General features: G+C 46.1%; 1 protein-coding gene across 1 annotated transcript in view; it reads left to right on the top strand.

Moving 5' to 3' along the window:
• The window catches only part of LOC139412287 (tumor protein p53-inducible protein 11-like), a 72,138-nt gene that overhangs the window by 54,290 nt on the left and 2,483 nt on the right, over positions 1 to 15,365 (top strand). Inside the window, exons 4-6 of the mRNA XM_071159133.1 lie at positions 3,118 to 3,166; positions 4,230 to 4,320; positions 7,735 to 7,836. Of these exons, the coding sequence (XP_071015234.1) occupies positions 3,118 to 3,166; positions 4,230 to 4,320; positions 7,735 to 7,836 (242 nt within the window). The remainder of the gene's footprint in view (positions 1 to 3,117; positions 3,167 to 4,229; positions 4,321 to 7,734; positions 7,837 to 15,365) is intronic.

The raw sequence follows: 15,365 nt of genomic DNA, 5'->3' as shown, positions 1-15,365 counted from the left end.
GTTGTGATCTTTACAGAAGATTCATTATACAGACAGGTAGCAGACATTAGATTTACTCTCTCATTTAGTTCCTTCCCATGTGTCCCAAATGGCACCCTATTCCCTATATAGTGCACTACTCTTTTTTTTTTTTACAAGAACCCTGTTCAAAAGTAGTGTACTTAACAAGGGAATAGGTGTGCCATTTGGTAGGCTTACATTCTCTACTACCAGTAGGCCCTTTCATATGGTTGTTGTAGTGTGAAGAGAATAGGATCCTCATACAACCATCAACAGAATATAGGATCCTTATACAACCATCAACAGAATATAGGATCCTTATACAACCATCAACAGAATATAGGATCCTTATACAACCATCAACAGAATATAGGATCCTCATACAACCATCAACAGAATATAGGATCCTTATAGAACCATCAACAGAATATAGGATCCTCATACAACCATCAACAGAATATAGGATCATCATACAACCATCAACAGAATATAGGATCCTTATACAACCATCAACAGAATATAGGATCCTTGTAGAACCATCAACAGAATATAGGATCCTTATACAACCATCAACAGAATATAGGATCCTCATACAACCATCAACAGAATATAGGATCCTTATACAACCATCAACAGAATATAGGATCCTTATACAACCATCAACAGAATATAGGATCCTTATACAACCATCAACAGAATATAGGATCCTTATACAACCATCAACAGAATATAGGATCCTTATACAACCATCAACAGAATATAGGATCCTTATACAACCATCAACAGAATATAGGATCCTTGTAGAACCATCAATAGAATGTAGGATCCTCGTAGAACCATCAACAGAATGTAGGATCCTCATACAACCATCAACAGAATATAGGATCCTCATACAACCATCAACAGAATATAGGATCCTTATACAACCATCAACAGAATATAGGATCCTTATAGAACCATCAACAGAATATAGGATCCTTATAGAACCATCAACAGAATATAGGATCCTTGTAGAACCATCAATAGAATGTAGGATCCTCGTACAACCATCAACAGAATATAGGATCCTTGTAGAACCATCAACAGAATATAGGATCCTCATACAACCATCAACAGAATATAGGATCCTTATAGAACCATCAACAGAATATAGGATCCTTATACAACCATCAACAGAATATAGGATCCTTATACAACCATCAACAGAATATAGGATCCTCATACAACCATCAACAGAATATAGGATCCTTATAGAACCACCAACAGAATATAGGATCCTTATACAACCATCAACAGAATATAGGATCCTCATACAACCATCAACAGAATATAGGATCCTTATAGAACCATCAACAGAATATAGGATCCTTGTAGAACCATCAATAGAATGTAGGATCCTTATAGAACCATCATCAGAATATAGGATCATTGTAGAACCATCAACAGAATATAGGATCCTTATACAACCATCAACAGAATATAGGATCCTTATACAACCATCAACAGAATATAGGATCCTCATACAACCATCAACAGAATATAGGATCCTTATAGAACCACCAACAGAATATAGGATCCTTATACAACCATCAACAGAATATAGGATCCTCATACAACCATCAACAGAATATAGGATCCTTATAGAACCATCAACAGAATATAGGATCCTTGTAGAACCATCAATAGAATGTAGGATCCTTATAGAACCATCATCAGAATATAGGATCATTGTAGAACCATCAACAGAATATAGGATCCTTATACAACCATCAACAGAATATAGGATCCTTATACAACCATCAACAGAATATAGGATCCTCATACAACCATCAACAGACAGAATATAGGATCCTTATAGAACCATCAAATCAAATGTATTTATATAGCCCTTTGTACATCAGCTGATATCTCAAAGTGCTGTACAGAAACCCAGCCTAAAACCCCAAACAGCAAGCAATGCAGGTGTAGAAGCACGGTGGCTAGGAAAAACTCCCTAGAAAGGCCAAAACCTAGGAAGAAACCTAGAGAGGAACCAGGCTATGAGGGATGGCCAGTCCTCTTCTGGCTGTGCCGGGTGGAGATTATAACAGAACATGGCCAAGATGTTCAAATGTTCATAAATGACCAGCATGGTCAAATAATAATAATCACAGGCAGAACAGTTGAAACTGGAGCAGCAGCACGGCCAGGTGGACTGGGGACAGCAAGGAGTCATCATGCCAGGTAGACCTGAGGCATGGTCCTAGGGCTCAGGTCCTCCGAGAGAGAGAAAGAAGGAGAATTAGAGAGAGCATACACACAGAAATTCACACAGGACACCGGATAAGACAGGAGAAGTACTCCAGATATAACAAACTAACCCTAGCCCCCCGACACATAAACTACTGCAGCATAAATACTGAAGGCTGAGACATGAGGGGTCAGGAGACACTGTGGCCCCATCCGATGATACCCCTGGACAGGACCAAACAGGAAGGATATAACCCCACCCACTTTGCCAAAGCACAGCCCCCACACCACTAGAGGGATATCTCCAACCACCAATTTACCACCCTGAGACAAGGCCGAGTATAGCCCACAAAGATCTCCGCCACGGCACAACCCAAGGGGGGGGGCGCCAACCCAGACAGGAAGATCACATCATATTCAACAGAATATAGGATCCTTATAGAACCATCAACAGAATATAGGATTTTGATAGAACCATCAACAGACAGAATATAGGATCCTTATAGAACCATCAACAGAATATAGGATTTTGATAGAACCATCAACAGAATATAGGATCCTTATAGAACCATCAACAGAATATAGGATCTTTCTAGAACCATCAGACAGAATATAGTATCTTTATAGAACCATCAACAGACAGAATATTCAGCAGTTACTTCCTGTTACCTATTTGATATGATAGTTGTACTGTGGGAGAATACAGGATGAAGTACAGGCAGCTGGATCAGTCTCTCTCTGTCTGCGTCCTGAATAGCCCAATGGATTCCCATTGTTCTCTGAGCTCTGTCTAGTGTGTTTCTGATGATCAATATCTGTGTTTATTCCTCTCCTGTGTTTCTGATCAATACAATGTATTTATGTCTTTCTTCTGTGTTTTCTTTCTAGGATATGGATTCTCATGTCTGCTGTTCTGTTCACAACCATAGCCTTAATAGTAAGTAGTGTACATTAGTCAACTGGACTAAACCATAGCCATAATAGTGAGTAGTGTACATTAGTCAACTGGACTAAACCATAGCCTTAATAGTGTACATTAGTCAACTGGACTAAACCATAGCCTTAGTAGTGTACACTAGTCAACTGGACTAAGCCATAGCCTTAATAGTAAGTAGTGTACACTAGTCAACTGGACTAAACCATAGCCTTAATAGTAAGTAGTGTACATTAGTCAACTGGACTAAACCATAGCCTTAATAGTAAGTAGTGTACATTAGTCAACTGGACTAAACCCTAGCCTTAATAGTAAGTAGTGTACATTTAGTCAACTGGACTTAGCTTGACCTCTGCTGTACTGTATAGAAATCCCAATCTCCTTGGTCCTGGGGAATGGACAGGGTGTGCAGGCTTGTTCTCCAGCCCCACACTAACAACAACAACATCTGATTTGACTCATCAAGGTCTTGTTGATTAGTTGAATCAGGTGTGTTGTTACCTGGTTGGGGGGAAAAGCCTGTAACCCCGGTGAACCCAGAACCAGGACAGAAGACACTACTGCTGGATGGGTTGTCAAGTGTCTCTGGGTCTATCAAAAGCCTTATTATTGTTATTATTATTTTACAGCATATGTAACACTGAGCTCTTCTTCTCTCTCCCACCTCTCTCTCTCTCCCGCTCTCTCTCACTCTCTCCTCCCTCTCTCTCCTCCCTCTCTCTCTCGCTCTCCTGCGCTCTCTCTCTTCCTCTCTCCTACCCCTCGCTCCCCCCTCTCTCTCTCTCTCCCTCTCTCAAATCAAATCTCTCTCTCCCACTCTTGCGCTCTCTCCCTCTCTCTCCCACCTCTCTCCCCCTCGCTCCCCTCCCTCTCTCCCACTCTCTCCCACCTCTATCCCCTCTCTCTCTCTACATCTCTCCCTCCCTCTCTCCCACCTCTCTTTCCCCTCTCTCCCTCTCTCTCCCACCTCATTCCCCTCTTCCTCTCTCTCCCACCTCTTTCCCCTCTCTCTCTCTCTCTCTCTCTCTCTCTTTCTCTCTCTCTTCCTCCCTGTCTGTCTCTACAGGCTCTAGTGTTCCCCAGTCAGCTCTATGAGTTTGTGTTTGAGCTCAGGACCACCAGGATCTCCATCAGACTCTATGGAGGAGCCCTACTCAGTAAGGGCTGTCTACTGTGACAGTATCAGATTCTAGGGAGGAGGAGCACTACTCAGTAAGGGCTGTCTACTGTGACAGAATCAGACTCTAGGGAGGAGGAGCACTACTCAGTAAGGGCTGTCTACTGTGACAGTATCAGACTCTATGGAGGAGCACTACTCAGTAAGGGCTGTCTACTGTGACAGTATCAGATTCTAGGGAGGAGGAGCACTACTCAGAAAGGGCTGTCTACTGTGACAGTATCAGACTCTAGGGAGAAGGATCACTACTCAGTAAGGGCTGTCTACTGTGACAGTATCAGACTCTATGGAGGAGGAGCACTACTCAGTAAGGGCTGTCTACTGTGACAGAATCAGACTCTAGGGAGGAGGAGCACTACTCAGTAAGGGCTGTCTACTGTGACAGTATCAGACTCTAGGGAGGAGGAGCACTACTCAGTAAGGGCTGTCTACTGTGACAGTATCAGACTCTAGGGAGGAGCAGCACTACTCAGTAAGGGCTGTCTACTGTGACAGTATCAGACTCTAGGGAGGAGGAGCACTACTCAGTAAGGGCTGTCTACTGTGACAGTATCAGACTCTATGGAGGAGGAGCACTACTCCGTAAGGGCTGTCTACTGTGACAGTATCAGACTCTAGGGAGAAGCACTACTCAGTAAGGGCTGTCTACTGTGACAGTATCAGACTCTATGGAGGAGGAGCACTACTCAGTAAGGGCTGTCTACTGTGACAGTATCAGACTCTATGGAGGAGGAGCACTACTCAGTAAGGGCTGTCTACTGTGACAGTATCAGACTCTAGGGAGGAGGAGCACTACTCAGTAAGGGCTGTCTACTGTGACAGTATCAGACTCTAGGGAGGAGCAGCACTACTCAGTAAGGGCTGTCTACTGTGACAGTATCAGACTCTAGGGAGGAGGAGCACTACTCAGTAAGGGCTGTCTACTGTGACAGTATCAGACTATGAAGGAGCACTACTCAGTAAGGGCTGTCTACTGGCACTTCTCTGCCAAGGAAACCGCTCAGTCTCACCAGCTATTAATGATTTAACACCAGACACTAGACCAGAACCAGTTTAGGGCTTACCTAGCTAAATAACAGGTAGGACCAGAACCAGCTGAGGGCTTACCTAGCTAAATAACAGGTAGGACCAGCTGAGGGCTTACCTAGCTAAATAACAGGTAGGACCAGAACCAGTTGAGGGTTTACCTAGCTAAATAACAGGTAGGACCAGAACCAGTTTAGGGTTTACCTAGCTAAATAACAAGTAGGACCAGCTGAGGGTTTACCTAGCTAAATAACAGGTAGGACCAGCTGAGGGTTTACCTAGCTAAATAACAGGTAGGACCAGAACCAGTTTAGGGCTTACCTAGCTAAATAACAGGTAGAACCAGAACCAGTTTAGGGTTTACCTAGCTAAATAACAGGTAGGACCAGAACCAGCTGAGGGTTTACCTAGCTAAATAACAGGTTGGACCAGAACCAGCGGAGGGCTTACCTAGCTAAATAACAGGTAGGACCAGAACCAGTTTAGGGTTTACCTAGCTAAATAACAGGTAGAACCAGAACCAGCTCAGGGTTTACCTAGCTAAATAACAGGTAAGACCAGAACCAGTTTAGGGTTTACCTAGCTAAATAACAGGTAGAACCAGAACCAGCTGAGGGCTTACCTAGCTAAATAACAGGTAGGACCAGCTGAGAGCTTACCTAGCTAAATAACAGGTAGGACCAGAACCAGCTGAGGGCTTACCTAGCTAAATAACAGGTAGGACTAGAACCAGCTGAGGGTTTACCTAGCTAAATAACAGGTAGGACCAGAACCAGCTGAGGGCTTACCTAGCTAAATAACAGGTAGGACCAGAACCAGCTGAGGGTTTACCTAGCTAAATAACAGGTAGGACCAGAACCAGCTGAGGGTTTACCTAGCTAAATAACAGGTAGGACCAGAACCAGCTGAGGGCTTACCTAGCTAAATAACAGGTAGAACCAGAACCAGTTTAGGGCTTACCTAGCGAAATACCAGGTAGGACCAGAACCAGTTTAGGGCTTACCTAGCTAAATAACAGGTAGAACCAGAACCAGCTGAGGGCTTACCTAGATAAATAACAGGTAGGACCAGCTGAGGGCTTACCTAGCTAAATAACATGTAAGACCAGAACCAGCTGAGGGCTTATCTAGCTAAATAACAGGTAGGACCTCTAGCGTAATAAGATGGTAATAATCGTGACTACTTGAATAGTTTTTGTCACAGGGTATTAAGAGGTTTGTATTAAGTCCGCCATGTTTTACAGTATTACATGATGAGGGAGTGCATTTGAGTACAGCAGGGCGTGGCTGTACAGTCCCCCTCTGATGGAGAGAGAGATGGAGGGATGGATGGAAGGCGGAACCCTGCTGAGAAAGACAGGAAGGAAGAGAGGATAATCCCTTAACAGCGGAAGGCTGTAGGAAACAAGGGGTGAAGATACAGCGTTCGTCCCAAATGGCACCCTATTCCATGTTTTATAGTGCACTGCTTTTGTCCAGGTTCCATAGAGCTCTGGTTGAAAGTAGTGCACACTAATAGGGAATTAGGGTGCCTTTTGGAACACAGACACAGTTCCTCTACTGTCTGTTCAGTAACAGCCTTGGTTGAAGCAGAGCCACAGATGTACTATATAGTTCTAAATACAGTATTATACTGTATCTATCCAAGGCTCTGTGTGGGCTGGGGTCATCAGAATGGCTCACTACTTCCTGATGGACAGGATGTCCTCCCTACTCTAGTACAGTGTTAAAATCCAGCCACTTCCAGGAAGGAAGGAATTAGTAGCTGAGAGATCTGGTTGTCTGTATCCGTTCTGATGTGAACCGATGTGGACCTGACCTCGGAAACCCAGACTTCTCACAGTACTTCCAATAGTGGAGTGATCGAGACAACAGGGTTTTAGAAGGCTGGCTACACACTAGACGACTATAGTCCTCACCCTAATGCTAAACATCCCTCTGTCTGTCTCTGTCTCTCTCTCTCTCTCTCTCTCTCTCTCTCCACCTTTCTCTCTCTCTCTGTCTCTCCTCTCCTCTCTCTCTCTCTCTCTCTCTCCTCTCTTTCTCTCTCCTATCTCCTCTCTCTCCTCTCTCTCATCTCTCTCTCTCCTCTCTCTCTCTCTCTCTCTCTCCTCTCTCTCTCTCTGTCTCTCTCTCTGTCTCTCCTCTCTCTCTCTGTCTCTCCTCTCTCTCTCTCTCCTCTCTCTCTCTCTCTCTCTCTCTCTCTCTCCTCTCTCTCTCTCTCTCTGTCTCTCTCTCTGTCTCTCCTCTCTCTCTCTGTCTCTCCTCTCTCTCTCTCTGTCTCTCGGTCTCTCTCTCTCTCTCTCTCTCTGTCTCTCTCTCTGTCTCTCCTCTCTCTCTCTCTCCCTCTCCTCTCTCTCTCCCACCAGGTGTCTCATTGATCATGTGGAAAGGTCTGTACACAGCAGAGAAGGCCATTATCCAGTGGACCCTGCTGACCGAGGCCTGCCTCTTGTCTGTCCAGTTCCTGGGTGAGGGATCCGTTGTTCTGTCCTAATATCCATTTACTAACAACACCAACTAACGACTGTGCAGTAAGGATGCACTGGGCTTCACCTATTGGTTTATGATTGGAACATGTCATCGGAGTTGTTCTTTACAAACGATCTGTAGGTTACAGGATTGTCTATGATCAGTAATAGTAGTGTCTATGATCAGTAATAGTAGTGTCTATGATCAGTTGGTTATAGTAACAGTAGTGTCTATGATCAGTAACAGTAGTGTCTATGATCAGTAACAGTAGTGTCTATGATCAGTAACAGTAGTGTCTATGATCAGTAACAGTAGTGTCTATGATCAGTAACAGTAGTGTCTATGATCAGTAAGATACAGTAACAGTAGTGTCTATGATCAGTAACAGTAGTGTCTATGATCAGTAACAGTAGTGTCTATGATCAGTAACAGTAGTGGCTATGATCAGTAACAGTAGTGTCTATGATCAGTAACAGTAGTGTCTATGATCAGTAACAGGATTGTCTATGATCAGTTGGTTACAGTAACAGTAGTGGCTATGATCAGTAACAGTAGTGTGTATTTAGGGAGGGACTGAGAGTCCAGGAGAGTCCATGTTATCTCCTCCCTCAGTAACAGTAGTGTGTATTTAGGGAGGGACTGAGAGTCCATGTTATCTCCTCCCTCAGTAACAGTAGTGTGTATTTAGGGAGGGACTGAGAGTCCAGGCGAGTCCATGTTATCTCCTCCCTCAGTAACAGTAGTGTGTATTTAGGAAGGGACTGAGAGTCCAGGAGAGTCCATGTTATCTCCTCCCTCAGTAACAGTAGTGTGTATTTAGGGAGGGACTGAGAGTCCAGGCGAGTCCATGTTATCTCCTCCCTCAGTAACAGTAGTTTGTATTTAGGGAGGGACTGAGAGTCCAGGCGAGTCCATGTTATCTCCTCCCTCAGTAACAGTAGTGTGTATTTAGGGAGGGACTAAGAGTCCAGGAGAGTCCATGTTATCTCCTCCCTCAGTAACAGTAGTGTGTATTTAGGGAGGGACTGAGAGTCCAGGAGAGTCCATGTTATCTCCTCCCTCAGTAACAGTAGTGTGTATTTAGGGAGGGACTGAGAGTCCATGTTATCTCCTCCCTCAGTAACAGTAGTGTGTATTTAGGGAGGGACTGAGAGTCCATGTTATCTCCTCCCTCAGTAACAGTAGTGTGTATTTAGGGAGGGACTGAGAGTCCAGGCGAGTCCATGTTATCTCCTCCCTCAGTAACAGTAGTGTGTATTTAGGGAGGGACTGAGAGTCCAGGAGAGTCCATGTTATCTCCTCCCTCAGTAACAGTAGTGTGTATTTAGGGAGGGACTGAGAGTCCAGGAGAGTCCATGTTATCTCCTCCCTCAGTAACAGTAGTGTGTATTTAGGGAGGGACTGAGAGTCCATGTTATCTCCTCCCTCAGTAACAGTAGTGTGTATTTAGGGAGGGACTAAGAGTCCAGGAGAGTCCATGTTATCTCCTCCCTCAGTAACAGTAGTGTGTATTTAGGGAGGGACTGAGAGTCCAGGAGAGTCCATGTTATCTCCTCCCTCAGTAACAGTAGTGTGTATTTAGGGAGGGACTGAGAGTCCATGTTATCTCCTCCCTCAGTAACAGTAGTGTGTATTTAGGGAGGGACTGAGAGTCCATGTTATCTCCTCCCTCAGTAACAGTAGTGTGTATTTAGGGAGGGACTGAGAGTCCATGTTATCTCCTCCCTCAGTAACAGTAGTGTGTATTTAGAGAGGGACTGAGAGTCCAGGCGAGTCCATGTTATCTCCTCCCTCAGTAACAGTACTGTGTATTTAGGGAGGGACTGAGAGTCCAGGAGAGTCCATGTTATCTCCTCCCTCAGTAACAGTAGTGTGTATTTAGGGAGGGACTGAGAGTCCATGTTATCTCCTCCCTCAGTAACAGTAGTGTGTATTTAGGGAGGGACTGAGAGTCCATGTTATCTCCTCCCTCAGTAACAGTAGTGTGTATTTAGGGAGTGACTGAGAGTCCATGTTATCTCCTCCCTCAGTAACAGTAGTGTGTATTTAGGGAGGGACTGAGAGTCCATGTTATCTCCTCCCTCAGTAACAGTACTGTGTATTTAGGGAGGGACTGAGAGTCCATGTTATCTCCTCCCTCAGTAACAGTAGTGTGTATTTAGAGAGGGACTGAGAGTCCATGTTATCTCCTCCCTCAGTAACAGTAGTGTGTATTTAGAGAGGGACTGAGAGTCCAGGAGAGTCCATGTTATCTCCTCCCTCAGTAACAGTAGTGTGTATTTAGGGAGGGACTGAGAGTCCAGGAGAGTCCATGTTATCTCCTCCCTCAGTAACAGTACTGTGTATTTAGGGAGGGACTGAGAGTCCATGTTATCTCCTCCCTCAGTAACAGTACTGTGTATTTAGGGAGGGACTGAGAGTCCATGTTATCTCCTCCCTCAGTAACAGTAGTGTGTATTTAGGGAGGGACTGAGAGTCCTTGTTATCTCCTCCCTCAGTAACAGTAGTGTGTATTTAGGGAGGGACTGAGAGTCCATGTTATCTCCTCCCTCAGTAACAGTAGTGTGTATTTAGGGAGGGACTGAGAGTCCTTGTTATCTCCTCCCGTCTCCTCTAATACTTCAATAAGAGACATTCACACATCAGTGGAAAATCAATCTCTGTTCAGTCCTGCAGTGTCGACTGAAGGGAAGTCTGGGGCCGTATATGTACTGTGTCAAAGTAGGACTGCTGATCTGGGATCAGTTGAACCTTTTTAGAGTGTTATGAGTAAGATCACAGAGACAACGAGGGATCTGATTCTAGATCAGTACTCCCGCTCTGAGATGCTTGATATATATGAGCCCTGAAGTGAACTGCAGTGAAGAACAAACACCATTGTAAAATACAACCCATATTTATGCTTATTTATTTCCCCTTTTGTACTTTAACTATTTGCACATCGTTACAACACTTGTATGTAGACATAATAATATGACATTTTGAAATGATTTTGGAACGTTTGTGAGTGTAATGTTTATTGTTCATTTTTTATTGTTTTGTTTATCTATTTCACTTGCTTTGACAATGTAAACATGTGTTTCCCATGACAGTAAAGCCCTTTGAATTGAATTGAATTGACTGAGTGTGAAGTTCCATCTAGTGGTCCAGATGATCACATATACAGTGCCTTCAGAAGGTGTTCAGACCCCTTGACTTTTTCTACATTTTGCCTTATTCTAAAATGGATAAAAAAAAAAAAATCCTTACCAATCTAAACACAATGGGGCAGCAGGGTAGCCTAGTAGTTAGAGTGGAGGGGCGGCAGGGTAGACTAGTGGTTAGAGTGGAGGGGCGGCAGGGTAGACTAGTGGTTAGAGTGGAGGGGCGGCAGGGTAGCCTAGTGGTTAGAGTGGAGGGGCGGCAGGGTAGACTAGTGGTTAGAGTGGAGGGGCGGCAGGGTAGCCTAGTGGTTAGAGTGGAGGGGCAGCAGGGTAGCCTAGTGGTTAGAGTGGAGGGGCGGCAGGGTAGCCTAGTGGTTAGAGTGGAGGGGCGGCAGGGTAGACTAGTGGTTAGAGTGGAGGGGCGGCAGGGTAGCCTAGTGGTTAGAGTGGAGGGGCGGCAGGGTAGCCTAGTGGTTAGAGTGGAGGGGCGGCAGGGTAGCCTAGTGGTTAGAGTGGAGGGGCGGCAGGGTAGCCTAGTGGTTAGAGTGGAGGGGCAGCAGGGTAGTCTAGTGGTTAGAGTGGAGGGGCAGCAGGGTAGCCTAGTGGTTAGAGTGGAGGGGCAGCAGGGTAGCCTAGTGGTTAGAGTGGAGGGGCGGCAGGGTAGCCTAGAGGTTAGAGTGGAGGGGCGGCAGGGTAGCCTAGTGGTTAGAGTGGAGGGGCAGCAGGGTAGCCTAGTGGTTAGAGTGGAGGGGCAGCAGGGTAGCCTAGTGGTTAGAGTGGAGGGGCAGCAGGGTAGACTAGTGGTTAGAGTGGAGGGGCAGCAGGGTAGCCTAGTGGTTAGAGTGGAGGGGCAGCAGGGTAGCCTAGTGGTTAGAGTGGAGGGGCAGCAGGGTAGACTAGTGGTTAGAGTGGAGGGGCGGCAGGGTAGACTAGTGGTTAGAGTGGAGGGGCGGCAGGGTAGCCTAGTGGTTAGAGTGGAGGGGCAGCAGGGTAGACTAGTGGTTAGAGTGGAGGGGCGGCAGGGTAGACTAGTGGTTAGAGTGGAGGGGCGGCAGGGTAGCCTAGTGGTTAGAGTGGAGGGGCGGCAGGGTAGACCAGTGGTTAGAGTGGAGGGGCGGCAGGGTAGCCTAGTGGTTAGAGTGGAGGGGCGGCAGGGTAGCCTAGTGGTTAGAGTGGAGGGGCAGCAGGGTAGCCTAGTGGTTAGAGTGGAGGGGCAGCAGGGTAGCCTAGTGGTTAGAGTGGAGGGGCGGCAGGGTAGCCTAGTGGTTAGAGTGGAGGGGCGGCAGGGTAGCCTAGTGGTTAGAGTGGAGGGGCGGCAGGGTAGACTAGTGGTTAGAGTGGAGGGGCAGCAGGGTAGCCTAGTGGTTAGAGTGGAGGGGCGGCAGGGTAGCCTAGTGGTTAGAGTGGAGGGGCGGCAGGGTAGCCTAGAGGTTAGAGTGGAGGGGCGGCAGGGTAGTCTAGTGGTTAGAGTGGAGGGGCAGCAGGGTAGCCTAGTGGTTAGAGTGGAGGGGCGGCAGGGTAGCCTAGTGGTTAGAGTGGAGGGGCAGCAGGGTAGCCTAGTGGTTAGAGTGGAGGGGCAGCAGGGTAGCCTAGTGGTTAGAGTGGAGGGGCGGCAGGGTAGCCTAGTGGTTAGAGTGGAGGGGCGGCAGGGTAGCCTAGTGGTTAGAGTGGAGGGGCGGCAGGGTAGACTAGTGGTTAGAGTGGAGGGGCAGCAGGGTAGCCTAGTGGTTAGAGTGGAGGGGCGGCAGGGTAGCCTAGTGGTTAGAGTGGAGGGGCGGCAGGGTAGCCTAGTGGTTAGAGTGGAGGGGCGGCAGGGTAGACTAGTGGTTAGAGTGGAGGGGCGGCAGGGTAGCCTAGTGGTTAGAGTGGAGGGGCGGCAGGGTAGCCTAGTGGTTAGAGTGGAGGGGCGGCAGGGTAGACTAGTGGTTAGAGTGGAGGGGCGGCAGGGTAGCCTAGTGGTTAGAGTGGAGGGGCAGCAGGGTAGCCTAGTGGTTAGAGTGGAGGGGCGGCAGGGTAGCCTAGTGGTTAGAGTGGAGGGGCAGCAGGGTAGCCTAGTGGTTAGAGCTTTGGCCTAGTAACCGGAAGGTTGCAAGATCGAATCACCAAAATGACAAGGTACAAATCTGTCGTTCTGCCCCTGAACAGGCAGTTAACCCCACTGTTCCTAGGCCGTTATTGAAAATAAGAAATTGTTCTTAACTGACTTGCCTCGTTAAATAAAGGTTAAAAAAAAAACAATACCCCATAATGACAAAGCGTAAACAGGTTTTTAGAAAAAAAATGCGTATTTTATAACAAATTAAACTGAAATACCTTCTTTACATTAGTATTCAGACTCTTTGCTATGAGACTCGAAATTGAGCTCAGGTGCATCTGGTTGATCATCCTTGAGATGTTTTCTACAATTTGATTGGAGTCCAACTGTGGTAAATTTAATTGATTGGATATGATTTGGAAAGGCCCTCACACCTGTCTATGTAAGGTCCCACAGTTGACAGTGCATGTCAGAGCAAAAACCAAGCCATGAAGTCGAAGGAATTGTCCGTAGAGCTCCAAGACAGGATTGTGTCGAGGCACAGATCTGGGGAAGGGTACTAAAACATTTCTGTAGCATTTAAGGTCCCCAAGAACACAGTGGCCTCCATCATTCTTAAATAGAAGAAGTTTGGAACCACCAAGACTCTTCCTAGAGCTGGCCGCCCTGACAAACTGAGCAATCGGTAAACGGCCTTGGTCAGGGAGGTGACAAATAACCTGATGGTCACTCTGACAGAGCTCCACCAATCAGGCCTTTATGGTTGGGTGGCCAGACGGAATCCACTCCTCAGTAAAAGGCACATGACAGCCCACTTGGAGTTTGCCAAAAGGCACCTAAAGACTCTGACCATGAGAAACAAGATTCTCTGGTCTGATGAAACCAAGATTGAACTCTTTGGCCTGAATGCCAAGCGTCACGTCTGGAAGAAACCTGGCACCATCCCTACGGTGAAGCATGGGGGTGGCAGCATCATACTGTGGGGATGATTTTCAGCGGCAGGGACTGGAAGACTAGTTAGGATTGAGGCAAGGATGAACGGAGCAAAGTACAGAGAGATCCTTGATGAAAACCTGCTCCAGAGCGCTCAGGTCCTCAGACTGGGGCGAAGGTTCACCACCCAACAGGACAAAGACCCTAAGCACACAGCCAAGACAACGCAGGAGTGGCTTCAGGACAAGTCTCTGAATGTCCTTGATTGGCCCAGCTAGAGCCTGGACTTGAACCGGATCAAACATCTCTGGAGAGACGCTCCACATCCAACCTGACAGAGGTTGAGAGGATCTGCAGAGATGAATGGGAGAAACCTCCCAAATACAGGTGTACCAAGCTTGTAAATTCATACCCCAGCCTCAAGGCTGTAATCGCTGCCAAAGGTGCTTCAACAAAGTACTGAGTAAAAGGTCTGAATACTGATGTATATGTAATATGTCCGTTTAAAATATATATATATATTATTAATTAGCAACAATTTCTAAAAACCTGTGTTTACTTGGTCATTATGGGGTACTGTGATGTCATTATGGGGTATTGTGATGTCATTATGGGGTATTGTGATGTCATTATGGGGTACTGTGATGTCATTATGGGGTATTGTGATGTCATTATGGGGTATTGTGTGTAGATTGATGAGAGGAGGGGGGAGACGATTTAATCCATTTTAGAATGAGGCTTTAACCTAATCAACATGTGTAAAAAGTCAAGCGGTCTGAATACTTTCTGTTTTTTTTTTATTTGTATAGGCTGCATCCCAGATGTCCCCTACATATCCCCTCTGTATCAGTATAACACATTACATTACCCAGATGTCCCCTATATATCCCCTCTGTATCAGTATAACACATTACATTACCCAGATGTCCCCTATATATCCCCTCTGTATCAGTATAACACATTACATTACCCAGATGTCCCCTATATATCTCCTCTGTATCAGTATAACACATTACATTACCCAGATGTCCCCTATATATCCCCTCTGTATCAGTATAACACATTACATTACCCAGATGTCCCCTTCATATCCCCTCTGCATCAGTATAACACATTACATTACCCAGATGTCCCCTATATATCCCCTCTGTATCAGTATAACACATTACATTACCCAGATGTCCCCTATATATCCCCTCTGTATCAGTATAACACATTACATTACCCAGATGTCCCCTATATATCTCCTCTGTATCAGTATAACACATTACATTACCCAGATGTCCCCTATATATCCCCTCTGTATCAGTATAACACATTACATTACCCAGATGTCCCCTATATATCCCCTCTGTATCAGTATAACACATTACATTACCCAGATGTCCCCTATATATCCCCTCTGTATCAGTATAAC

The sequence above is a fragment of the Oncorhynchus clarkii genome, chromosome 6, assembly GCF_045791955.1.
Source record: "Oncorhynchus clarkii lewisi isolate Uvic-CL-2024 chromosome 6, UVic_Ocla_1.0, whole genome shotgun sequence".
Lineage (NCBI taxonomy): Eukaryota > Metazoa > Chordata > Actinopteri > Salmoniformes > Salmonidae > Oncorhynchus > Oncorhynchus clarkii.
This window is presented reverse-complemented; position numbering and strand designations above follow the sequence as displayed.